Source organism: Diplotaxodon limnothrissa, linkage group LG7, assembly GCF_057381915.1.
Source record: "Diplotaxodon limnothrissa isolate DT_005_m linkage group LG7, D_limnothrissa_male_GT1.1, whole genome shotgun sequence".
NCBI classification, from domain to species: Eukaryota; Metazoa; Chordata; class Actinopteri; order Cichliformes; family Cichlidae; genus Diplotaxodon; species Diplotaxodon limnothrissa.
The window spans coordinates 39,942,355-39,969,959 of record NC_140602.1 but is presented as its reverse complement, the minus strand read 5'-3'; the positions used below and the strand labels follow the sequence as shown (position 1 = coordinate 39,969,959).

At 38.9% G+C, this 27,605-nt stretch overlaps 2 protein-coding genes and 1 pseudogene across 4 annotated transcripts; all 3 read right to left on the bottom strand.

Moving 5' to 3' along the window:
* Positions 1-56: 56 nt before the first annotated feature.
* LOC146628760 (E3 SUMO-protein ligase ZBED1-like) lies at positions 57-8,396 on the bottom strand (annotated as a pseudogene).
* A 1,666-nt stretch (positions 8,397-10,062) lies between these two features.
* Positions 10,063-16,200, bottom strand: LOC146628759 (katanin p60 ATPase-containing subunit A-like 2). Of its 3 annotated transcripts, none has more exons than XM_085358059.1 (16): positions 16,150-16,200; positions 14,581-14,651; positions 14,078-14,244; positions 13,921-13,957; positions 13,375-13,477; positions 13,199-13,297; positions 12,828-12,893; positions 12,558-12,635; positions 12,113-12,211; positions 11,615-11,678; positions 11,420-11,538; positions 11,217-11,308; positions 11,027-11,137; positions 10,528-10,690; positions 10,285-10,387; positions 10,063-10,202 (listed from the first exon to the last, which is right to left on the bottom strand). In XM_085358059.1, the coding sequence occupies exons 1-16, from the start codon at positions 16,198-16,200 to the stop codon at positions 10,063-10,065; spliced, it is 1,563 nt and encodes a 520-aa protein (XP_085214185.1). The 3 variants fall into 3 exon arrangements, with proteins under 3 accessions (XP_085214185.1, XP_085214184.1, XP_085214183.1); XM_085358058.1 differs by having other exon boundaries at positions 13,387-13,477; XM_085358057.1 differs by having other exon boundaries at positions 12,828-12,900; positions 13,200-13,297; positions 13,387-13,477.
* A 5,107-nt stretch (positions 16,201-21,307) lies between these two features.
* Positions 21,308-27,342, bottom strand: sigmar1 (sigma non-opioid intracellular receptor 1). Its single transcript, XM_085358056.1, has 5 exons — positions 27,115-27,342; positions 26,935-26,986; positions 26,384-26,532; positions 24,860-24,952; positions 21,308-22,602 (listed from the first exon to the last, which is right to left on the bottom strand). The coding sequence occupies exons 1-5, from the start codon at positions 27,257-27,259 to the stop codon at positions 22,373-22,375; spliced, it is 669 nt and encodes a 222-aa protein (XP_085214182.1). The 5' UTR covers positions 27,260-27,342; the 3' UTR covers positions 21,308-22,372.
* Between the last annotated feature and the right edge of the window lie 263 nt (positions 27,343-27,605).

The following is a 27,605-nucleotide window of genomic DNA, read 5'->3' as shown; positions in this document are numbered from 1 at the left end:
AGGCAAGTTGAGACGAGACCAAGACCGGGACAAAAAAGACTAACTTTTGTGTGCTTTTAAGGGCTGGCATGATGGTACTGACTGGCCCCAAAGTCATCTGACAAAACAGCGATCACCTCCAACAACTGTAAAATATGAAATATGTAACTGGTTTCAGTTATACTTTATATATAGATAAAATTGTAACATCAAACTGAAGATTATAAACTTGAAATTGCATCATGTCCTATTGTAGTAGTACTAGTCAAATTACACTGTATGATATCAACTTCCCTAAAATGGATAAGGCCTGTCAACACAAAGTGATATGCAGATGTTATTTAAAAGTCAATGGTCACATTTATTTAGTCAAACAACACCATTTTAAGTAAAATTCTGTAATCAAACAATATAAAGACATGTGCACACCTCACTGTGTAGACTGGGGAAACGCTCTTTGTTTTTTGACCAAAAGGTGAGTGCATCACAGAGTCATTTATGCTGTCTAGGTACTTGCTTATTTGTGCATCAGTGCTCGAGTCCTGGCTTGTGCTGCGTTGCAACCTAAATGCCTTGTAGCGTGAAAGAAGACGTTGTTTTGGGGGTGGCGCTGAGTCACTATCTGATAATTCTGTGTCTTCTTCTGTTGGTGCTGCAGGTCCGTCTCTGTCTACCTCTGTGATCAAAAGGTCTGGAAAAGGGTGCACACACACACACACACACACAAAGACAGGATTAGACAGGATGCTTCTAATGATGCTATAAAACCAAAGACAGTGATAATAAGTGGAACAACAAAAACAACAATAACAATAAATTATTATTATTATACAGTCACCTATTAATGACTTTTTAAGGTAATCTCTGAACCTCTTCAGTGCTGGTCCGGTTTCACCATTTTGGACATCTAAATCTACCCAGGTCAGTCCAAACTGGGGGTCAAGCATGGTGGCAAGGAAGTAGATCCGATGGCTAAACGGCTCTTCTGGATCCTTTTCGTCCATGCAAATCTGCCTGAAAATTCCAGAGAACTGTTTCTCTAAGGATCTTTTCAGTGCCCTGACTATAGTTACGGCCTGGGGCATTTGTACTTCCATCTTTATAAGATGATTCTTCAAGTCCAGAACAGTGGGGACCACCATGCTAATAGTCACCTGATGATCACCTTCTGTAAGGTCTGTTGCATCAGAAAAAGGCTCAAGCAAAGCACAAAGATCTTTCAGCTGAGCCCACTCTCGGGTTGAAAACACTAAATTCTCTGTATTGCTGCACATTTCAGTGATGGCCCCGTGGTCAAGTGTGATCAGAGCCTTTAACTGTCTGTAGGTGCTATTCCAGCGGGTGTTGTTTCCTGCTGGGATGGACTTATTGGAGCCAAAGTGTGCCTCAAACAAGTCTTTGTGGTTACTACTGCTGTGCAGCAGGTTTGTAAACTTGCTGGCTTTGGCAATGGCTCTAGCTATTGCCTTTACCTCTTTCATCCCATCACTGATTACAAGTTGCAGCGAGTGGGCGAAGCAAGAAAGACGTTCACCCGTTGACCATGGATCAGAACCTTCTGCATCCTCCCACATTGTTTCATCATCGAGGTCACCACTGCTGTCACCTTCAGGGTGCTCTACTTCTGGCATCCTGACTTTAAAGGCCCGCTTCATATTGGATGCATTATCCGTCAGAATGTAGCTTATTTTATGGCCAATGCCATACTCCTCAACTATTCTGTCAAATGCTGAGCCGATTCGTTCGCCGCAGTGCTTCCCTGTGAAACGCCTACTGTCAAGCAAAAATGATTGTAAACTGTAAGAGTCCTTGTTCTTGCAGGCAGCATGAGCAGTAACTCCCAGGAAAGTACGAAGCCTCCGGTCAGACCAGAGGTCTGTTGTTATTGCTACATTTGGCTGGACTTCCAGGGCTTTGATTATGTCACCCTTCAATTTAGTGACAAGGTGAGGTATCAGCTTCTCTGTCAAGGTGGTTCTAGACACAGGAGTGTATTTGCTATCCAAGACATTCAGGAAGTGTCTAAAATGTGGATTCTCAACGATAGACAGGGGGAGAGAGCATCCAACTATAGGGTCCTGGAGGATGGACTGGGTGATGGCCTGTTGCCTGGGTGAATTTGGGGAAAATAAGTGGATGCTTGGAGCAAACAATGATAATTGAGGCTGTGTGGGATTGACCGCTATCACTGATGTTGCAGATCCTGCTTTGTACTCCAAGTACCTACAAAACAGGGAAATAGGAATCTGTAAAACATCGGTTTCTATTCAACCACAAAAACTACTGTATCTTACAAGCACAGTAATTTTAAACCTATCAATGAGGGCAGACCTTTGCATACAAAAGAACCTAATCTAATCCAGTGTGACACATATAGATCATTAGGCACAACTAGTAATAATGAAAATACTGGAGTGTTCAGGGTTGCAAGACCTTAAATAACAAGAACAGAAAAACAGTTGAATGGAATCTACAAAAGACAAAATGTCTGTGCATTAACTTTGCAGGTTGCATTAAGCCTCCTCCTGCCAGTCAGCTATCAGACACAGCTGTATTGACAAGAAATGAACTACTCAATAAAGTCTGAAGTTACACCAATACAAAATAACTGTGTCTAATAATGCTAAAATAGCCCCTACACACTGGACTGGTTTAGTAGGGCAACATAGTAGAAAACACCTAAGAAAGTCATAGTCAAAGGTCCTTAAGTTCGATTTAAGAACCTTAGGACTCAGTTTTGCGATCCGTGCTATCTGGACCAGAGCCATAGACCGCTCTGATCTGGACTTCACTGTCGAGAACGCCGCTGTTAGCCGAGCAATGTTATAGGGACACTCTTGAAACCCCCCTACGGTGGCCCCTAGAGACAAAGCACGTACAAACTCCAAAACACTTACAAATTCCAAATAGCACGCACAAACTCCAAAACACGTACAAAATCCAAAACACATGCAAAATACAAAACACGTACAAACTCCAAAACACGTACAAAATCCAAAACACATGCAAAATCCAAAACACTTACAAACTCCAAAACACATGCAAGCTCCAAAACACTTAAAAAATACAAAACACATGCAAAATCCAAAACACGTACAAAAAACAAAACACATGCAAGCTCCAAAACACTTACAAAATACAAAACACATGCAAAATACAAAACACTTACAAACTCCAAAACACATGCAAGCTCCAAAACACTTAAAAAATACAAAACACATGCAAAATACAAAACACGTCCAAAATACAAAACACGTGCAAAATACAAAACACATGCAAGCTCCAAAACACTTACAAAATCCAAAACACATGCAAAATACAAAACACGTCCAAAATACAAAACACATGCAAAATCCAAAACACTTACAGAATACAAAACACATGCAAGATACAAAACACATGCAAAATCCAAAACACGTGCAAGCTCCAAAACACTTACAAACTACAAAACACATGCAAAATCCAAAACACTTACAAACTCCAAAACACATGCAAGCTCCAAAACACTTACAAAATACAAAACACATGCAAAATACAAAACACGTACAAAATACAAAACACATGCAAAATACAAAACACGTACAAAATACAAAACATGTGCAAAATACAAAACACTTACAAAATACAAAACACGTACAAAATACAAAACACTTACAAAATACAAAACACTTACAAAATACAAAATACAAAACACATGCAAGATACAAAACACATGCAAAATCCAAAACACGTGCAAGCTCCAAAACACTTACAAACTACAAAACACATGCAAAATCCAAAACACTTACAAAATACAAAACACGTGCAAAATCCAAAACACTTACAAAATACAAAACACATGCAAAATACAAAACACTTACAAAATACAAAATACAAAACACATGCAAGATACAAAACACATGCAAAATACAAAACACGTACAAAATCCAAAACACTTACAAAATCCAAAACACATGCAAAATACAAAACACGTACAAAATCCAAAACACATGCAAAATACAAAACACGTACAAAATACAAAACACGTGCAAAATACAAAACACTTACAAAATACAAAACACATGCAAAATACAAAACACGTACAAAATACAAAACACATGCAAAATACAAAACACGTACAAAATCCAAAACACTTACAAAATACAAAACACATGCAAAATACAAAACACATGCAAAATACAAAACACGTACAAAATACAAAACACATGCAAAATACAAAACACGTACAAAATACAAAACACTTACAAAATCCAAAACACATGCAAAATACAAAACACGTACAAAATCCAAAACACATGCAAAATACAAAACACGTACAAAATCCAAAACACGTGCAAAATCCAAAACACGTACAAAATACAAAACACTTGCAAAATCCAAAACACATGCATACCCCAAAACACATGCAAATTCCAAAACACAACGGAAGTGCTCCAGGACGCTAGGGGCAGTGTTGAGCTTTTGTTACCTAGTAACTACACAAGCCAGGAAGTACCAATGACCGGATTTGGGGTCTGCAGCCTTAAAGGCCGCATTTTAAGGCCGATTACGTCACAGTGACACGACGAAGACTGTCCCAATTCAAAGGCTGCTCTACATGCGGCCCTCAAATGCGTCCTTAATTTCCCTGAATTTTAAGGATGGGTCGGTGTAGCCTTCATGGCCCAACATATCCCAGACTTCATAGCTCGGCGGTGGTGTGGATAATTTAAAAAACGGCGGAAGCGGAGCGGACGAAGAGTAAACTTTCAGAAGTAAGTACTGAATATTATGTCACTTATTTATGTGCAAATGTTTTTATAATGAAGAACATTAAAACATTACTGTTGGCAACATGTCGGGAAAGTTATGTGACATTAGCGACGTTTGTACTAACTTGGTTTTAAAGCCTTTACTTCAAAATATTTGCCGTTCAATAGCTGAGCTTAATCTTACAGAGAATGTGATGATTTTATGCATAATTAAAGTCAGTCATGTCAGTCAGCTGACGGTTCACTCGTTAAGCTGAAAGAAAGATGCTTTAATCACAGGAGTCACACGTGTCCACTGTACCATCTGGGAATTCTTCTTGTTTAGCACTCGTAATAACACAAACACTAAATCCTCCTTCTCGTGTGCTGTTTTGTAGCAGTGTATACACCTGAGACTGTCACCTGTCTGTCTGTCCTGCACTCTCTCTTTTTTTCTTTCTCTCTGATTGTGGAATAAAAGTATGAACATGTGTTTATAAGTTACACTTGTGTTTGAATCCTGCAGCTTATCACACATTTGATTTCTATGTGTGACAACTGCAAGTGTCCAGAGTGAGGACAGACTGAGGGACCCACTGCTACACATCATCTGTGAGGCTTTGCACCCCTGATGATCCACCAGGACAAACTCAGCAGTATGTGAGGAAGAGGAGGAGGAAGAGCCAGCAGCAGCTGACAGATGGAGAGAATAGACAGACTGTTCCCTGTTTGTGAAGGACTGCTAAGAAAGTTTAACATAACTAATTGTCTGTCCTGAATCAGTCTTATTAGGTAATGTTCAAATAATTTGATCATTCCAGTGTTTTCAGTGTGGGAGAAAGTACCCAGGGCATTCAGGTTACACACTATGAAAGGAAGCAACAAGTTTAATGTTCAGAAAAATAAAGTATGTATCAGCAGCAGAATGGAACTAAAAATAAATGTTTGTTTCAGTTCTATGAAGCTTTGAGTATTTTGGATTAGTAGTACTGCTGTGTTTGTTGCATCATATTGCTGTAATTGTTTATATGCTTTATATATTCTGAGGTAAGTTGATCTATAGTGTTACATCATATTCTATAAGGATGTTACGTGTTTGTATACTTTCTGCCCAGTTTGACCCATTTAGCAGACGTCAGCCTGTTTAAGGCTCTGATATCTATTCTGTATGACTTAAAGCAGTTATGACATGGTCTGATTTTCTAACCCAATAAAGGAATGTTTAATATATCAGTCTACCCTTCATTCTATCAGAAACAGTTATCACAGCTTGTACATGTTCTTTTTACACATGTATGTAAGCATTGAGCCAAATTTAGTAATGCCAACATACTGAAGGAACAACATTTGTCTCTTATATATGATACACCTATATATGCACTGTCAATATACATTTTGAACCAGCTGCAGATGTCAGAGTAACAACTGACTGACCCCCACATAAAGTGCGTTACAGTAGTCCACAGGGGAAGAAATAAAAGCATGGATCACGGTTTCAAAGTGCTGCCTAGGAAGAAAAGATTTCACTCTTGCCAGTCGCCTTAAATGATAAAAATGGACTGGTTCAACTTAAAACCAAGGGCAGTAACAACAGGTTTAAAATAAACTTCCAGGGGTTCCAAATGAAAAGAAGAGGACTCACAGGAGCCACTGGGTCCAAACACCAACAAATCTGTTTTCTTTTCATTCAAATTTAAAAAGTTTAGAGCCAACCAAGCTTTAATGTCATCTAGGCATGTCAAGAGAGGTTTTATTCAGATGCCATCCTTCTGCTTCAGTGGCAAATAAATTTGGCAGTCATTCCTATATACTTGTCTTTGAGTGAAGATTTAAGGTGGTAAGACATGTACTGTAAATAACTGCAACTTGAATCTGTACTGAAGCTCAGTATTTGACACAGAGTTCATGTTCACTGCTGTAATAGCTAATAATGACTAATATAATAACCATAATATTGGCCATATTATATTTACATTACCAAAGTGATATGACTTTAGTCTCATGAACAACATTAGCTAATTGTTATTTACTAGCTAATCTTAAATGACTGTTCAGTACAGAAATGAAGACCAACAATCATGTTTTACTGTCCTGTGGTCTCAGCCTCAGATACTTATCAAATCACACAAAGCTCTTGTAGAAACAAACAAACAAATGAAAAAAATATGTTCTCCTTCATTTCTGTCAAACAAAGTTGTATGACACGTTTCCAGCTGTTAGTATCATGGTTGCTAGGCAACCTGGGAAGCGCGACGGAGACTAGAGCCCATGTGTTTGCAACATACTTGCCGTTTATTTTGTAAATCGAGCTCAACACTGCCCCTAGCGTCCTGGAGCACTTCCGTTGTGATTTGGAGTTTGCATGTGATTTGGAGTTTGCATGTGTTTTGGATTTTGTACGTGTTTTGGATTTTGCATGTGTTTTGGATTTTGTACGTGTTTTGGAGTTTGCATGTGTTTTGGAGTTTGCATGTGTTTTGGAGTTTGCATGTGTTTTGGATTTTGCATGTGTTTTGGATTTTGTACGTGTTTTGGAGTTTGCATGTGTTTTGGATTTTGTACGTGTTTTGGATTTTGCATGTGTTTTGTATTTTGTATGTGTTTTGGAGTTTGCATGTGTTTTGAATTTTCTACGTGTTTTAGAGTTTGCATGTGTTTTGAATTTTCTACGTGTTTTGGAGTTTGCATGTGTTTTGGATTTTGCACGTGTTTTGGATTTTGCACGTGTTTTGGAGTTTGCATGTGTTTTGAATTTTCTACGTGTTTTAGAGTTTGCATGTGTTTTGGATTTTGTATGTGTTTTGGAGTTTGCATGTGTTTTGGATTTTGCATGTGTTTTGGATTTTGCATGTGTTTTGGAGTTTGCACGTGTTTTGAATTTTGTACGTGTTTTGTATTTTGCATGTGTTTTGGATTTTGTACGTGTTTTGGATTTTGCACGTGTTTTGTATTTTGCATGTGTTTTGGATTTTGTACGTGTTTTGGAGTTTGTACGTGTTTTGGAGTTTGCATGTGTTTTGTATTTTGTATGTGTTTTGGAGTTTGTGCGTGCTATTTGGAATTTGTAAGCGTCTTGGAGTTTGTACATGCTTTGTCTCTATGGGCCACCGTAGAGGTTTGAAGAACACATTATAAATAACAATATTACATAAACATGACCTGGTCATCTGAGGTTGGAAAGGTAGTTAGAAGAGTTTGAAGATGGATAGATGGCTACTGGCTAGCTTACCTTTGAGGGTGTTTGCGCTCCAGGTGCCTGGTGAAGCCCATACGGAAAAGAAATAGTAAAAACTTATATGTGATTACTCATGAAAGTGGCCACTTTCATGAGTAAATCATATAAGGCTTACATGATTTACTCATGAAAGTGGCCACTTTCGCATTACTTTCATACATTGTTTTAGTAAGTATCCAAAACATACAAGTTTCATTATATAATTTTTCAAGGGATCTTATATCTGTTTTCACTCTTATATGCTTTTCATACAAGTTTCACACAAGACAGATACAAACTTTATAAGATTTATATATATCTTTTCCATATGGGAAGGTTGAGGTAGTCCCAGCTGTCTCGGTCAAGGAGACTTTGCAAAACCTGCACTTTGCCGAATGCTTCTTTTTTGCATTTACCAAAAACTCTTTGTGTTCTATGAACGCAAACTTTATGACAGACGAAGTCGCTGACATTTCTGTAACTTACTGACCGGGCATACTGCTCAATCTAACGGGTTGCATTTAGTTGTGTTTGAAGGGCGCGAAAGGCGAAATAATAAAATGCCACAATGTGGAGGGATTTGAGCATGGCTGAGCCACTGTGTGTCGCTGTGTGACAGCTGAGCAGCGAAAGGAAATTAATTGAGGAGCCGGCTCTCGCTCAATGGGAGTCGACTATTCTGATTCACTACAAAGCACTCTCTAAGCACGGCTCTCAGAGCTAAAGCTTTTGCGCATGATACATTATCGAACGTTACGCTGTGTGTCATGGATACTGTTGACTCCCGACCACTATGTTGACCTCAGACAGCAAGACCGAGACAAAAGTACGTCGAGACCAAGACCACGTAAAAGTGGTCTCGAGACCGGTCTCGAGACATCCAACTCTACTTAGTACACAAAATAGTACATTTCCGAGTACTCTGCTTCCTCAGTCTCAAAGTAAAGTTTAGAGGAAAGGCAATGTGCACAAAGACAAAAACGCTGCATAGAAGGAAAAAAGAAGGTGAGAAAAGAGTCGAAAGACATGCGAGCCAATGAAAATAAGGTGAGAGAATGAAAACAAAAGGAGGAGAGAATAGAATAAATGACACAGAGTTACCCGAAGGAACAATGAGAGCCTCCTACACTGCAATAAGCATTTAATTTCATTGCATACACACTGCTAATGCAGTTTTTTGGGAGAATAGGTTCAAACAAAGGAAGATGCAGTTAAAACATAATAGAGAGACAATTCAAGGTTCAAGGTTCTTTATTTCTCACATGCATAGTTATACAAGTATAACACACAGTGAAATGTAGCCTGACACGCTCCTCGACATGTGCAAAAAATGGGGGGGGGGGGTAGAGGAAGAACATTATATATATATATATATATATATATATATATATATATATATATATATATATATATATATATATATATATATATATATATATATAGTATATACATTGGATGAATGTGCAGTAGTAGCAGCAAGCAGGTGAATAGACATCTGACTATTTTACAGAATAGACAATATAAACATATTTAAAATTAAAGGAATTTGGAATGTACATTGTGCCTTGGTTTAGAGCAGGGGTGTCAAACTCAAATACACAGTGGGCCAAAATTCAAATCTGGAACAAAGTCGCGGGCTAACATTAATATTTATTGAAAAAAAAAATCTTCCTCCAGATATGAGAATGAATCTTTTCTTATGGACTCAAACACGTTTTGCTGAAAAACTGAATATGGAACAAGCAAAGTTTAATACTAAACAATATATATATTAGCTGTATAATACCAGTAGGCCAGCTCTAATAGTCATTTGGTATGGCTTCGCGTATTTGTATTAGGTTGTATACTTTTTGTTTTCAAATAATAAAAAAGAAAACAAATGATCACTGAACAAATATTTTCTCCATGTCAAAAAGAGTTTTTCAAAGCTCCACAGTTATTAAAATGTACACCGTTCCAACCTGCAGTAGCTTGTCACAAATATCCAAAGTATAGGAAACATTTTACGCTAATATATAGTCATTAGTGTAAATTTTTAGTATAGTGCAGGATATAAATTTGTAACAGTAAAAACGAGTTATCATCACTTTTAGTGGCGTTAGTATGAAAGTCTTTACATTCATGTTATGTGTACTAGTGTCAGACAGATTGGTACTCTCTCTCCCAGGCTGTGTATCTGTCCATCAGGTTTCGTGCTGAGGGTTTGGTGTGTTCAATCACATTCAGGAAATCAGCTGTTGTTACAGTTTCCAGTTGGATGGCGGGCATGTCTGTGTCATCTGTAAAAGAGAATCACAGTAAGACAGAGAAGATGGCTGTTGTAGGGGTCAATCTTGACATTGTGTGTGTGTGTTGTCCTACCATCCTGATGTGACTCCAGAGCATCAAAGATCTTTCGAACTGGTCTCATGGCAGCTTCCTTACATGCCAATCTTATATCTGAGCCAGAGTAGCCCTCCATCTCCTGGAAATAAAACACACAAATGTACAGATGTACATGAGTGAACACATTTCCTTCCAGATAACATATATGATTTATGAAATATTAATTACAGAAAAATTATTAAGCATAACGATTAAACACTTGACAAACTCCATACGCACTTTTGCCAGTGCTTCGTAGTCTAGCACAGTGCGTAGCTCCACCCCTCCTGTGCAGCTGAGAGGAGGCAGCCAATGAGAAATCATGGCTTGGCGAGCTGGTGAAGAGGGAAGACTCACTAGAATCCGCTTCTCTAACCTCCTCAGCATTGCGTGGTCCAGTTCCCTGAGAGAAGATTTATTAGAAACAAACAAAGGCAGATTTAACTGTCATAATTTTATAGCTGTATTAGTAGTCATCTTTTTGTATTTATACAGCTGTGACTTTGAAATCATAACATCATAATCTTGTGTTTGTCAAGAAAATGAAGGGTCTTTTTTCAAATGCATTCAATGCAAGAAAAATGAATGAATGTTAAAATCAGGCTGAGATGATGCTGGCAATAAATTTACGAGGAGGGTTGAAACAGCAAAAATAGTGAGTTGCATTTTTCTGTCTTCCTATTTATTTGTATATGCAACAGAAGGCCAATAAGTCCAAATGTGCATGTGATTAATCTACCAAGGTAGGTTGGAGGCAGCAAGTACAAAAACCAGGTCATCTGATCTGGCTAGTCCATCCATCTGAACCAGTAACTCAGTCTTCATCCTGCGACTCCCCTCGTGCTCGCCCCTGAAAGCAGTAAACAGAGGTTTTGTGGACAGCAGCAGTGGCACAGCTACATTTTACTGCACTTCGTGGTTGAGCTCACCCCATGCTGCTTCCTCTCTGGCCCATCACTGACTCAAGCTCATCCAGGAAGATGGTGGATGGAGCGTGGTACCTGGCCAGCTCAAATAGAACCTGCAGACACATGTATTAAATCATTTACACTAATTAGACATCCCCCCCCCCCCCCAGAGAATAGTATTCAAACATGTTTTTGTAAAATTCTTCCTATAGCTGACAGCCTACCCTGACCAGTTTCTCAGAGTCTCCCCTCCACTTGCTGACAATGCTGGAAGCTGAGATGTTGAAGAAGGTTGTCTTACACTCTGTAGCTACGGCCTTGGCCAGCAACGTCTTACCTGTACCTGCGTGGGTAAGGGAATGTGAAGTTTTCATAGTGAGACCCTGACATTTTTTAATATCCTGCACTTGAGTCCTTACCCGGGGGACCATAGAGCAGTAAACCCTTCCATGGAGACAGGATGCCTGTAAAGAGTTGGGGATACTGAGGAGGAGAGACTGAGTCAAAGAATGAGGGGGAAACATGAACAAAACAGTATAGATACAACTTGAGTAAATCACATCCTAGCTCAGTATGAGAACACATTGTATTTCCATTTTCAGCACACCAATAGCAAACTGAGCTCTGTGCAAAGAAACCTGATAAGTCTGATGATGCAGTTTTTATCTATTTGCAGAAGCACAACTTGTGTGACTGTAGCAGTACAATAAATTCTACATGGCATGCCACATGTGTCTTTCTATCCATTTCTGTATCTGTGTTACCATAATATCCCAGGTAAAGATTTAATATTAGTCTAATAGACTGGCCTGACCCCACTGCCCTCCTTCTCTTTAAGCCCTTTAAAAGAGATGTATTCAGAATCGAAGATGGGCGACCGGAGCTGAAATACCAGCATGCTCGGGTAGCGGCCGCACCTTAATGGGATAAACGACGGCCTCTTTGACTAATCGCTTGGCATCCTCCAGACCGATGATGTCCTCCCATCGCACATTGGGGCTGTGCAAATAGATGTCCTTTGGAAAAGCATACACACACACACACACAACAGAGAGTGAGTGATGCATGTGGAAGACATAAGCCAGAAATTGGCCCCCACACACATCCTGGTTGCGTAAATAGGTGTCTTTTAGAATGAAACATCAGGTAAGGGAAGTGGATAGAGCCTGGGCCTTCATTAATACAAAAGATCAATTCATTCAAAACAAAGCCCTCTGCTGCTCTGTAGTCATATGGAGGATTTTACATCATATTCCAAGGAACAAATTAAGATAAAATCAGCTTCTCCTCAGGCTTATTAAGGTGTGTGTGTGTGTGTGTGTGTGTGTGTGTGTGTGTGTGTGTGTGTGTGTGTGTGTGTACCCTGCTGACGATCGTAGCTAGTGCCCTCATCTCACCACTCATTCCAGAAAAGCCACTCAGTGGCTTCAGTAGGCGTTCCTGCAACATAGACTTTTTATTATTATCAGTAGACATTTTGTACTTTTTGTTGCCTTCAAATAGTTTTTATTTTGGACAATTCAGACTGTTACCAAAATATATTTTTACACATTTCACAGTTGTTTGAAGCTTGTCTGAATATTATGACCTTTTTTATAAGTCAGTTTAGTTCAAAGGCTCCAGCATAACTACCATATGGTCTGAATCAATCCCAGCTCCTCTGACAGCATCCTGGATTGCACCTTTGGCATCAGTCATCTGCCCCCAAGATACATAAGAGAACATAATAGGAACAAAAGTGACAGCGGTAATTTTGTTTTAAAAAGGGTGAGGACTTCTATTTTATGTTTTTGCATTTGGCACGGCCAAATCAACCCCAGATCATAAAGGTGCTGGTTTATGTTGTAATGAATTAAACATAAACAATTTTGTTAGCATCCTGCTGCAGCATCATCGTAAAATGAAAACCGTCTCATAAATGTCATACAAGAAAAAAATGTGATTAACTTCAATTGGGACGATGAGGTTTGCTTCTGTTCTCAGAGTATTCACTTCTCCAGTACCTTCCTGTTTGTGGCACACTCTCCAGCTGGTGCATTTTTGATGGAGGATACGCTGAGACCAAAGTCCGATGACTGTGGAGCAAGATAGGTGCCATTCTCCTAGGAAATTAACATAAATGTCAGAATAATTGCTAGCTAGAGTACAGAGTTGTTTTGATTTGACTTCATTTTTCCACATTTGCCCGTACACTAGTGGCTGGCTTCTTTGCTCCAGTTCCTGTGTTTGTGTTCCGGGAAGGGTTGATTTCTGGGAGGGGTTTCACAGCTGAACGGGGACTCCTGGGGACAAATAAAAAACAAAACACATGTATTTTTTTAACTGTCATGCATGGACTAGCAGCATGGCAGACTCACTTATTGTTATATATTCAGGTGGGAATCACCAGACACACCCATGATACAATATTATCACAATACTTCACTCATAATTATTATTGTGATTTTTAATATTTTGTGACATGCTGAGTTTTGCAATAACATATTTGCAATTTATCACCCATTTCAACTACAAATTATCTCCTCAAAGTTCAACTTGTCAATATCTGTTTTATGCAATAAGTTTTTGTTTTTTCTGCCCTAAATGTCGCCATAAGACAGTGTCTGTGTTGCTTTATCGATACAATATTGCCACCGAAAATACTGAGATTCGATGTTGTATCGATTTTTCCCCACCTCTACTGTGAGCATGTATGCACAGCATACTTGGCCCGTGACTGACTCACCTCTTAGTTGCACTACGTGTTGGATATTTTCTTTCACCTGGACAGAAAAAAATATCAGAAAAAAACATGCTAAGACTATAAGTTAGTTTTTAATAATTTTACAGAGCATGAGATATAATTTTCATTGCTTCTCAGTGTTTCAGCAGAGTTCTTGCACCTGCTTCTGCTATTCTTCTGATAAGTTTGGGATACTTCTGGAATTTGACGTAGTGGTAGCTCTCATACTCCATCAACACCATCTCCAGATCGATGTTATCGCTAACCTCGAACCTCCTCACACCTCCATTTGTCTCTTGATCCAAGGCCACTGCTGCAGCTACATAGCTGGTGGACAGACACATTGCAAGGAACAGATTTTTGATGTGCTTGTCTTGATGAATTGCATTTCACTTTTTCTATACAGACATACAAATATGACCTTTTGGTTGGTTTGTTACCACTTATTCAATAATAAACCAGCAATGCCATTTTGCATAATGCCATTCTGTTTTGAAGTAACAAAGAGTGAATTTATGTATTCTACTTGCTCTGATCAAAGAAACTCAGCCACCTGTTTTAAAAGTCCGTATCTAAACCTGATGCTAAAAATGTACTTAAAAGAAAAGTTCATCTTTTTGATCACCACTTGATGCATCCACACACACACAATTTTATACTGACCCTTGCCCCAGCAGGTGGTGATAGATGAGGATGAGGAGACTTTTCTTCCTCATCTCAGTCCTCTGCTCATCCTGTTGGACAGCAACAAGAACAGCAACAACAAGAGGACAAAAGGGGAATTCAAATGGAGCTGTTATATGAGAAAGAACTACCAAATAATATTGTTCAATTTGTCACAGGTGTCATGAAGAACAGATATGGTCTAATAAAGACCAATACAGTCCCCCCAAAAGCAAAATATTTTAGAAGAATATTAGGATTTTTTTAACAGAAGGATATGAAGTGTCACAACTTATGGATAAACAAAACTTTAAAGTGAATCACTGAAATGCAAAGAAATTAGCCACTCCATATACAGGTTATAGCAAGATATAACATTTAACAGTATTATTTTAGGCCATGATGCTATGCATAATAGCAAAAGCATTACACAAGTGAGCCACAGCACTCAACAAATACTGGTTGGAACTCCATTCATTCATCCTTTTACTTCGCCTTATCCAATCAGGGTCACCATTAGGCTGGAGTCTGTACCAGCTGTCATATAGCGAGAGGCATGATACACCGTGGACATGCTGCCAACCTAACGCAGGGCTAACACATTCCTATCTTATGATCAAGTTAGGAGTCATTGATTAAACTAATGTCCATGTGTTTGAATTGTGGGAGGAAGCCAGAGTAGCTGAAGAGAACCCACACAGACACGAGGAGAGCATCCAAACTCCACACAGAGACATGCCAGCTGGCCTGTGGATAGACCTCTTTGGGAGGCAAAACTCTTTACCACTGTGCTACCCACGGGCTTTAACTGTATGCCTAATTTCAGTAAAGATGGAAGTCTCAAGAACTGTACTTCTTTAAGCTTGTGAAAATTCCCACTATTGGTTAAATACCTTGCACCTTCCACCTGCTGTTTTTAGAACTTAAGAAACCTCTCGGGTGAAAGATGAAAAACATCATCAAACTTAAAGAAGTCCAACTGCTTTTTTTTTTTTTTTTTACAAGTTCTTAAAGACTGCCATGACCTGGATGACTAAGAACCTGCACAGACAATAAAGATGGAAATGACACTCCCTAAAGTATTTATTTATGTCTGTGGTCTAACTAAAAGTAGCCACTAATTATCAACTAACGAGTTAGCCTGTGCTCGTTAATGCTTCAGTTCTCTTCTCTTCCCTGGTTCAAACATGTGGAGGAGGAATATTTTATATTGGGCTGGAAATACAGGGAAAACACAGTTGCCAGCAGAGGGGGCCAGCCAACCACAAACAACAACCAGTTGACGCTGTCTCTAGGCAACCAGTGAGTGCATGCAGAACTTAACGATTAGCTCGACGGCTAACTACCACGCTCGTGAAAGCGACAATATAGAAATCCCATCACATGTGTAAAACAAATCGACCAACACCTGGATACATATGCCTTTAGCTTAACACTGCTTACAGTACCAGACAGTTCAGTGCCCATCTGTTCACTGCCACTGCTAGTTAGTCACAAGCTGATATCTGAAAACAGTTGTGCGTCAAATTTGCGTAAAACAACAAGAAACAAAAGCCCGTGTTCACTCACCGCCTCTCGGGCCTGGTGGGCGACTTTCATTGACTGATAATTGAGCTCCATTACTGCTGTAAAAATTTCGTAAGGTCGGTATTATTCGTTAGGTGATGGTGAAGTTGGTCCACCGCGTAGTTCTGTCGGGTCTTACGTTCCCCTCGGGGCTACCGTACTTAAGAGTATGCCTCTTTTGTGAAGCAGCAACGGTGGTAAAGAAAAGCATCACCTATGTTTACTTTGAGAATTTAGAAAAATCTCAATGACAAAATGTTTCATTGACTTAAAGTTTTGCAAAAATGAGATGTTAAAAGCTCTTTAAAAGCTAGAATGCTAAAGTTTTGGTTTTTTTTTATTGTTAGGTTTCATTAAACCGCAATATCTTAACTGCCTATATTGCACTTTTGTACTCAATCACAAATGTTTTCCAAGTTTGACATGTAGCCTACTACCTTTTACTCTGATGTTATTATCTTTTGAAAGCCTCCTGTAGAGCTCACATTTGATTTCTTTTCAGGTTGAAACTGATCAGTTGATGTATGTCATCCTGATTATCTCCACTAGAGAGCAGAAGAGATCTATATAACATGCAAGTCACAGCGGTACTATCAAAGGACACCATTTTAAGCTACTTTAATTTATCAGAATGTGTGTGAGTGTTTTGTAAATGTGAATATGGGTGATGAATAGATCCGTTTTGGCTGTCTGGTTTTTGAGGGCATGCTTGTGTCCATCCTTAGTAACTATTGTGCTCTAACTCTTTGTGTGCATGTGTGTCTCCAGGGGCAGACATACACACAGAGACATCTATTTGCACAACTCCAGCAACCAGTGGGAGGACATAAACACCCTGGAATAAGCCAAACAATTAGTTAAAGAGAGTGTTGTCTATCCCATTAGGTGCAGCTCCTGCTCAATCACGCTGGTATTTCAACACTGGTTGTCCAGCTTCGATTCTGAATAAATCTCCCCCAAAGAGCTTAAAGAGCAAAACGGTAATGAGGTCAAGCCAGTCTGTTAGGCTGACATTAAACCTATATTTAAGATAACATGGTAACACACACACAATAGACTAGCAGGAATAAGGGAATATTAAAGTATATGCATTTGTTGAAAACTTTAATAGGTACACCTGTTCAGTGATTGGTAGTGCAATTATCTAATCAGACAATGACATGTCAGCAGCTCATGGCATCTAGGCATGTAGATGCCATCAAGATGACATGTCAAGGTCACGAGCAGATGGTAGCCAGAATTTGCAATAAACAACATGAAAGGGTGCCGGTGGTATAAAGTTGCACTCAAAAAAATAATTCATTGGATGAACGTAATTTTATCTTGCCACTTATATTCCATCTAAACAAATCATGTTATATTAATCCATCTTGATTGTGTTGTCTCAACACGATATATGTGTGTAGGTTTAACATAATATTAACATTAACATTCAATTAATTTGACTTTTGTTCAATCAACATGTTTGCACCACGTTAGTCTAATTAAATTTATTTAAATCCATCTTATATTGTTTAAACACTTTGGCACATCAAAAATCAGTCTTGTTACATGAACTAGTAAAATATTTGTTTGTTACACCAATGATAATCTTGTTGAATGAATGAAATGTAACTTATGTCTGTAGTACATGTATTCATATTAAGTAATGTTCAACCAAAAAAAGAAATCAATGGATTTACAGCAACTTCCAATCCACCCATCTTCTTAGCTTTATCTGGGCTGCGGAAGTGATAGGGCAAGAGGGACAGGGTACATCCTGGACAGGTCGCCAGTCAATCATACAGAGACAAACAATCATTTGCACTTTAACACCTTTGGGAAATTTAGAATAACCAGTTACCCTTACAACTGCATGACTTTTAACTGTGGAGGAAACCACAGTACACAGAGAGAACCCACTGCAAACTTCGCCACATTGTGGATTTGAACACAGGATCTTCTTCCTCTGAGGCAACAGCACGAACCACCATGGCATTAATCTGTCAATACAGACTTAACAAAAGTAGGAAAGCTATGCTTGATGATGCTTTATGTTGTTGTTCTTGACAAGTTAAACCACAAGAAATAGTAACAGCATACACGTGGTGTGGTTGTCTTCCTCTTGTAACCCCATTGATTTTCCTGTGGTTTGACATCTAATGTGATCTTGTGAATTTCGTGAGTCGACCCCCAAAATCAAATTGGGTGGTTGTTACATGCATAAGATCCAAACTTGTAATTTGAACTAAATAATTCCATGTTTTTATGGTGAACGTAATTAAATCATTCAGCAACTTAATTTGTTCTTGTTGAGATGACATCATACAATCTAGTAAGAGCGGTTAGTTGCCTGGATCCAGCCACTCTTACTAGATTGTATGATGTCATCTCAACAAGAACAAATTAAGTTGCTGAATTTCATGCAGATGCTACATGATTTAATTACGTTCACCTTAAAAACATGGAATTATTTAGTTCAAATTACAAGTTTGGATCTTATGCATGTAACAACCACCCAATTTCATTTTTTTGAGTGTGTGTGGGATATTTTCTTGGCACAATTTGGACACTTTAGTACCAACTGAGCGTTGCTGATGCCCATGCCTTTGTGAGTACAGTGTACCCATCTTCTAATGGCTGCTTCCAACAGGATAGCACACCATGTCACAAAGCAGCTCAGATAAAAAAAATTCTTGAACATAACAATCAGTTCACTTTACTAAAATGGACTCTACAGTCACAGGTCTCAATCCAGTAGAGCACCTTTTGGGATATGCTGTGATGGGAGGTTTGTGTCACAGATGTGCACGTAATACATTTGAAGCAACTGTGTGATGCTCTAATGCCAATATTGACCAAAATCACTGAGGAATACTTCAGAAGGCAAATGGGAGTTCAACACAGTACTAGCAAGAAGTACCTAATTGTCTAATGAGTGTATAATATATACAGTATATATAAATAGGTGAACAAGCAACAGCAAGGATATTCTACAGCTTTAAGCAAATGTACAACACAAATGCCTATCACATGTGGTCGCAAATTTTGAAGCCAACCTGATAACCTTCTCCCACCAACGATGTGGAGATCCAACCTCTTTTAGATCCAATTAAAATCAAGACACTCAAAAAGATGCTCTGGAAAAGAGTAGAATTCTTGGAACAGAGTTTAATACACTGAATCATATGAACAGCAGGAAAAATACATACAGACATTTAGCAAGAGAATTACAAAGCAGAAAACAAGCAAAGAAAAACCCCAGGGTGTACAGCCTTAAGCACAGACAGCAGAGCAACACAGAGGCAGACAGAGAGAAACAGCAGAGGGGAAAAAGTGCTGGGGTGTCCTCTGGTCCCCTGATATATAGGGACCAGTATCCCCGCCCCCTGCTGCTGGGTAACTTTCCCACCCGTCCAAACACAGCTGCAGGGTTCAGGTAGCGGCCAAGGTCTTGGCCAGAGGCCAGTCAGGACTCCAGCTACCCTTTGGCTTTGGCTTATCACAATAGGTCATGACACGGTCAAACATCACACATTAATCCTAATTATTAAATCTTGGAAAAAACACTTCAGTGTAGGTTCATAGTGTGTGTGTGTGTGTGTGTGTGTGTGTGTGTGTGTGTGTGTGTGTGATTATATCGTATGATATTTTAGTTGTGATGTGTTCAGGATCTCTGTTACAATATTTTTAGGTTTTAGCTTCTGTGAAGGACTTTGTGATTTTTATCTTGAAAGGTGCTATATAAATAAAGTTTTACTTACTTACTTTTACTTATTCTTTTGGTTGTACTTCATGAAAGACATTGAGTGTGTATTAGGGAAGGTTAGTTACCGGAGCTGGAGAGTGAGTTATTTAGGCGAACTCTCAACAGTATTAACTGCCCTGTTACTGTAAAACCTTAATAAACCTCGGTGAAGCAAAATGTCTTGTGCTTAAGACTCTACATGAAAGTTAAAATATGTATGTTCAGTGCACATAGATATATAGTGTATATAGTTACCTAGTTATACATATCACACAAAAATCTACCACACACCTCTGTGTATATGAAACACAACCAGGTTGCCTGAGACATTTACAGACAGAGATGAGGACTGATATATTTGTCTTCTCATCTGATGACCAGATTTATTAAATACCATCTGACCATTGAGTATTTACAATAAAGGATTTGGAGTGTCAAGCTTGAGATTTCACTCATCTTGTGTTTAGCATTGGAGCATCATGGCAAAGGCACTTTTTATGGATTCAATACCATTGCAATGAAATATTAAATGTCATTTCACAATTCTATTATGAATAAGGCAGCCAAGATCAAATATTGACAGCTACTGTTTATATGCCAGTCGTCCTCTCATTGCCTTGATTAAATACACAGTATAGAGAGAAATAAGCAAAACACACTTCTATTAAGTTCAAAGACATTTATTTCTTTTGGCACCGTCAGTTTCATTCTTAACCCCGAGTAAATTGCACATCTGGTACAGTATTACAATTCATCTGAGAATGCACTGCTACTGATGCTGCTTCTAATTAACATCAGTTAGAGTAGTAACAGCACATTTTCACTAGACTAGAAACCCTACATAGCTCTTAGTAAGTTCAGCCATTAGCCTGAAAATAAGGCTGTTTTACATGAAAAGATACAAACTGAGAACACAATCAGCAGCAGTGTAAAACACCACAATTACATTTATCCACAGTGCTACAATAGGATGTAGATATTTAGCCCTCCCAGTCGGCCAGTGCAAAATTCAAGACCAGGAACGGAAGTTGCAGATACTGAAGCCAAGTAGCTTGGTCAGAGTCCAGTATTATTCAAGTTAATTTATAGGCTATTTGAGCTCAGAACATTTTTGACAAAAAAAAAAAAAGTAATCAAGTTTACATAATTAAACCATTCTGTAAAATTAGAAAATGACAGAATTACAGGTAAACCTAGCAGAAGTCTGTAGTATGATACAACCGTGTTTTCCCATTTTCTTACCTTAAATGACTTGCACAAACATTTTAAAGAGTTTCTCCAAATAACATCATTGGTGTCCTACCACAGTATGTACAGTATGTGATGTAAATGTTTTGCTTTATTGTTTGAAAGGATTTCAGTTTTCCACCTTAACCTCCACAGTTCTGAGATTTAAAAAAAAAAAAAAAAAAAAAAAAAAAAAAAAATGTCAAAACCACACATCTAGTCAGAAAATTTGGTGGTTGCCACAATGATGTAGCTCTGAAGATGAGCTCGAGCAGAGACAGGTTAAAATAAAAATAAAACCACCAAGGTTCGCACAGCTGACAAGACGAGAGCTTTCATTAGCATATCCTCCCAGGTTTTTAACACCTTCAAAAGACACACGGTACACAAAAGGTGAGCTTTGAATCGGTAAATGGTGGCCAATGCCAAGAGAAGCTTTAAAAGCAAAGAACAGAATTTCTCTTTTTTGCATCTTCTCACCGAGAGTAGCTTAGAGAGCCCGAATCCTAATGCAGCTACATTTACAATAGACCTCATCTGCAGAGAATCTGCACAAAGTGGAAATTGGCATCTAATAAGAAAATAGTGACTTTAGCTGTGCATTATATACATTACTGTAGGTTTTACAATCCAGATTAAACATTGCATATTTGTTTTGAAAGATTGGCCTGCAAAAAAACCACTTTGAATATCAGTATTTATTTGTAAAAATCATTGGTTATGAAGAAGTAAACACAACCAAACCTGGTTGCATATATTGCCTTATTTTTATCAAAAGAATGATAAATTTGGCAAAATAAGCTTTAAGGCTTTCATCTTTAAATTGGATCCTAATAATATGGATTTTCTTTCCTTTTATTAGTCATTCTGACTCTGGAGGCAGTCTGAGCTCTCAGTGGAATGTTTAATGACCTGATGCTTAGTTTCACTGTTAAAATCGAGGTAAAGTAAGGAAGGCTGCCATTCAGAATGCAATGTTTGTTTGGGTGATTTGGCTCAGTTTGAAATCTCATGCCAAATGTTACGGTGAAATGGAGTAAGACATTTTCTTTTGCATAGCCTTTATGAGGGTCAAGAGAGTCAATGAAGATGATCAACTGTACCAATGTAAATTTGGATTGTCTACAATTTCATATAAAAATATTAAATGTCAGCACTCTGAATTATCAGCAAGTCTCTCCTCTACCAGATTTTAGTGGTTGGGAAGAAAATGTCACAGCACAAGATTTGATGGTAATGTCCATGTGCAATCATCTAGGACTCTATTTTGCCTTAGAAAACTCCAGCTTCTGTAAGTAGTGTACCAGCCTCAAGTAGCAAACCCTTCATGTAGGCATTAAAAGTGTAGTACATTGTGAGGAAGTCCTGGGTGCTGAAAAAGGTGTCTGCTAAAGCAAAGCCCAGCGTGGAAGGGATGAATCCTCTGCCATACTCCACCATCCAAGTCCCGGCACTCCACTGGACTGACGTAGCCTCTCCTACAGCATGCACAATAGTGTCACCTGTGGGTAAAGAATATGAAAGAACAGGAAAAAAAAATTACTACTACCCAATAATACTACAGGAGTTTAGCTAATAACATACTGTGCTGTGAAAACTTATTTACCAACAGCCTGATTTTTTTCTCTTTTGCATATTGTTACACCTACATGTTTCAGGTAATCAAATTTTAACATTAGACAAAGATAATTAAAGTAAATTAAAATGTGGTTTACATTATTTTATTTAAAATGGGAAGCTATCCAGAGCTACCTGGCCCGATGTGACAAAAATAAATACCCCCTCTTTAGGGCTGCACGATTAATCGTTAGAAAATCGCGATCTCGATTCATACTTATGTGCGATCTCATTTCCAAATGACAACGATTTAAATAAAAAAAAAAAAAAAAAAAAAAAAAAAAAAGGACGACGCCGATTGTGCCGCATTTTGATCCGGGACGTACTCTGCATGAAAACAAGCGCTCACTCTTCGTGCTCAACAAATGACAAGGGCGGAGCCTTATACCACGTGATACAGAAGCTGCGCCGTGTGATGCTAAAATTAGCAGGGAAAAAACAACGGAGAGCACGTCAGGGATGACGAGAAAGTGACAGGAGAAAATCCGTCCCGGTCAACCACCCAAACATCAATAACGAGAACCTTATACAGCGCTTCCCTATACCCGTGGAACTCTCGCAGGCACAAAGAAATTACGGAGGCTATTACTTATCACCTGACCAAAGATATGGCTCCCATCAACACTGTGCAAAACGAGGGATTTAGGAAAATGATCAACACCCTAGACAAACCTCTCTTATGGCGAGAACCTCTCGCCATAAGAACAGTTTCTTCCCCTCCGCTGTTGGACACATGAACAATAAACGTACGACTGTTCCCACCACTAACACATGACCCTACGCTGTGTTCACTGCATCATTCCATGTTTTGGCACGGATCACCACCTGCACTCATGTATATATCTTTCTACGTAGCACTTTTAATTCTTATTCTTACTTTTATTTTTTCATGTCTATTTAAGCGCAATTTATGACAGTATGTTTGCACTGAAGCACCGCAGCAATTTCCTAATGTTGTAAACCTGCTCAACATTTGGCAATAAAACCCTTTCTGATTCTGATTCTGAAACGCTACACAGTGCCGTCCCGCAACTATTTTTCTATTGTTGCACTACCTGCTCTATACACGCAGCATCGAGCAACGGTGGAGACGGAATTTCAAGCAGTACAACATTTTGCGGCAACAACAAAACGTGAGACATTTGTTGTTTTTATGTTTATTTATTGTTTTTATGTTCAGTCTCAACTGTTATGAAGTGCAGTTAATAAGTGCAATAAATATTTATACTGGAAAAGAAAATCGTGAGAGAATCGTGATCTCAATTCTAAGCCAAAAAAAAAAAAAAAAAAAAAAAAAAAAAAAAAAAAATCGTGATTCTCATTTTATGCAAAATCATGCAGCCCTACCCCTCTTGTTAAATCATAAGAGGGTAATTAACCAGTTTAATTTCAGTAGTCACACGCAGGCCTGATTTCTGCCAGACCTGATGAATCAAGAAATCACTTAAACAGAATCTGTTTCACAAAGTGAAGTCCTCTAAAAGATCTCAAAAAGCAACATATCATGCCACAATCTAAAGAAATTCAAGAACAGATGAGAAACAAAGTCATTGACATCTATTAGTGTGGAAAGGGTACAAAGCCGTTTTTAAGACTTTGGAACTCCAAAGAACGAGCCATTATCCATGAATGGAGAAAACTTGAAATCGGAATTTTCCAAGAGTAGGCAGGTTACCAAAATTACTGCAAGATGACTCGTGCCTCAATGACTATTCCCGGAGGTCACAAAAGAACCCAGAACAACATTTGGCAAAAACATCTTGATCCTCAAGCCTTTTGGGAAAATATTTTAGTGAAGTATTGAAGAAGTTTAACATTTTGGAGGGTTTACGTCCCATTACATCTGTTTAAAAAAATAAAATAACATACTATTTCATAAAAAGAACATCATCCTAACAGTCAAACATGGTGGTGGTACTGTGATGGTCTGGGGCTGCTTTAGGAACTGAACAACTTGCCATATTTAAAATCATCATTCCTGCTCTCTATCAAAAAATCTTGAAAGAAAATGTCCAGCCAATTTGTGCAAAAACAAAACAAAAAACAAACAAACGAAAAAAAAAATTATAGTTATTGAGATACATTAAAGTTTCCATTGTGTATAAATGCAAAATTGAATATTGTAATGAGTTAATGCATTACCAGGATAGTATATTTCACTCTTGGTTGTCCCCTCTTTCCACTGTCTGAAGGTTCCAGAAATGATGGTATCAGAAATCTCAGCCCAATAACGACCTGAGAGAAACAGCAAGATGCAAAGAGTCAAAATGATACAATTCAGAGTATTTATAGTTTTCTAAACATACAATTCCAATAGTCTTCTGTAAATCATGTCACAAATCAAATATTATTGTTGGGACTAAGAATGGGACTATATATATCAGCATCTCCTAGATTGCAAGGATCAAGTTGTAGCCCACTGTGCAACATTGTAAGGACTTGGACTGGAATGGGGGTGCTTCAGACTGACTTCACTTTAGAGCATAAGAAGGGCAATTCATCCCTTCATATCTGACACCATACTGTAAATAACTCCAGCAGATTTCAACTTTGAGATCAGAGTATCCTGCTCTAGAGTAACTTGTTCCCCAAAACCATTATGTCTGCAGATGTTTACGTCAACTTACACAAAAAAAACTTTTTTTGGAGCTGATCCATCTATGTACCGTAAATGTCGGGCTATAAGCCGCTACTTTTTGCACAAGCTTTGAACCCTGCGGCTTTTAGTCAGGTGCGGCTTTTCTATGGATTGTCCGTGATTTTTGTCATATCGTAAGACGATTTGTTTTATTTGTTCCGCTGTTGTACGGCACTACGTTGCCTGGCGGAAGGATCGGGGTTCAAGAGTGGTATGTTAGTCACATGTCCGTCCGCCAGGCAACGTAGTGCCGTACGAAGTAGCGCGAAAACAAACTTCAAAGTAGCGCTACGCGTTCAGCGGGAGTCGTGGATGATGAGCGGCGATAAACTTGCAAGTTATGCCCAAAAAGCAAGTTATGCCCAACTCCACCGGTGGATTCTGACAGCGTGGAAAAGTGTGAAAACATCCACGATCACCAACGGATTTTGAAGGGCTGGACTGCTGCATGATGGAGAGGAGGACACCGCCACGGCCCTTCTGAGGGTGTTCGACTCTGAAACTGACAATGAGGATTTCTTTGGTTTTGAAAGTGACAACGAAGGAGAGAAGAAGAGTGGATGACGAAGCCATCCTGAGCCTGTTTGTATCCGACACTGGAGAAGAGGACTTTGGTGGTTTTAGTGCGTAGGAAGAAGAGAAAGATGGTGGTGAATGACTGACTTTTCTTCTTGTTAAAGCTGTGTCACTGCACCTCAGCCTAAAAGGTAGTCCGAATCTATTTTTCTGGTGTGCTGTAGGCTACTGTTATGTACTACATGTGCAAATATGTACCCATAACTTGTTTTTCAAAATATTAATAAAAGTGATGTCTCCAAACAGCCATCTCTTTCCTGACAATTCCCTTTGTGCATATTCTCTTACATATGATAAGTCAACATTGAAACACCTGCGGCTTTTGGTCAGGTGCGGCTAATGTATGTACAAAACAGGATTTTCCCCTGATTTTAGCTTGTGCGGCTAATATTTAGGTGCGCTTTGTAGTCCGGGAAATACGGTATCTCTCTTTAACTGCTCTCCTTCCTCACCTGAGTGTCCTCCAGTGTCCACCGCAGTGCCAAACAGTATCAAGTACTCTGTGAGAGAGGCATGGAGGACACACATGGAGCCCATCCAGCCTCCAGCATTCACAAACACCCACTGCAAGTCCTCATCAGGGAGGATGTGTCCAGGATACCTAGTTCAAATATACTTTGTTAGCCATTTATTTAACGTTAAAAAACTGATTAATAATCTGAATACCAAGTGAGAGTTTTCTGTGCAAATTTACCAGTTTTGAGTTTTAGTAGGAAAATCGGAGGAAAGTACCTCAAGGTCAAAGAAATCATTATGGACAACTTTCACTTTGGCTTTATTTTAGACTACACCAATTTTTCATACAGTATTAAAAAATGAAAGTGAATAAGACATCCATACTATACCAAGAAAGAATGAAGTGAAATGAGCACATGCTGAAGAGATAAGTTGCATCATGTTGCAGCTAATAAGTAGCTTAAACAACCTAATAGTGATGGAAATTGTACAGAAGCAACCACAAGCTGCCTGATACATGCAAGCCTGCGTGTAACGGTATCGTTACCTTTTTCTCAGCTCCACCACCACTTTGGAGAAAGCTTGCTCATGGTCCTGTCCTGAGAACAGACACATTTAAAATGCACAGGACATGCAGATATGGCAGTTCAGGCAACCAAAATTAGCTTCGCTTTAAATATAAACGAAATGAAGTGGCAACTTTTTTCACATGCAAACCCAAACTCACCTGCATACTGTTTGGCCAATTTGGCGACGTCTTCTTTGTTGAACACATACTGCTTGCTGGCCAACCAATACCGCAACAACAGCACGGTCAGGACGGTGACTCCGGCGAACACCAGAAGTCTTAAAATGATTTTGAGCAGGGACATGGCTGAACAAAACGCACAGACACACACAGACAGGTTTGGCTACATGCATATAGGGAGGCGGACTGGCGTGGTGCTCCGCTCACAGCCTCTTCCTGGTCAGGTGAGGGAGGGAACTTTACGCTTAGCCAATCATGGGCCGAGTCAGTAGCGTAGGCAGCGCGCGACTCCAGGGTTGCCAGCACAATGCAAAACCGTCTTTTTCTAAAGACATTAAAATATCATATTTAAAAAAAAACCCAGTTGACCAAAGCTAAACATTTCAGGCTGCTGTATTGGGTGGTAACAGTCTAATGACCAATTATCCTTAGTTTGACGTTTTCAGTCTTATTTACTTACTTATTTGTTT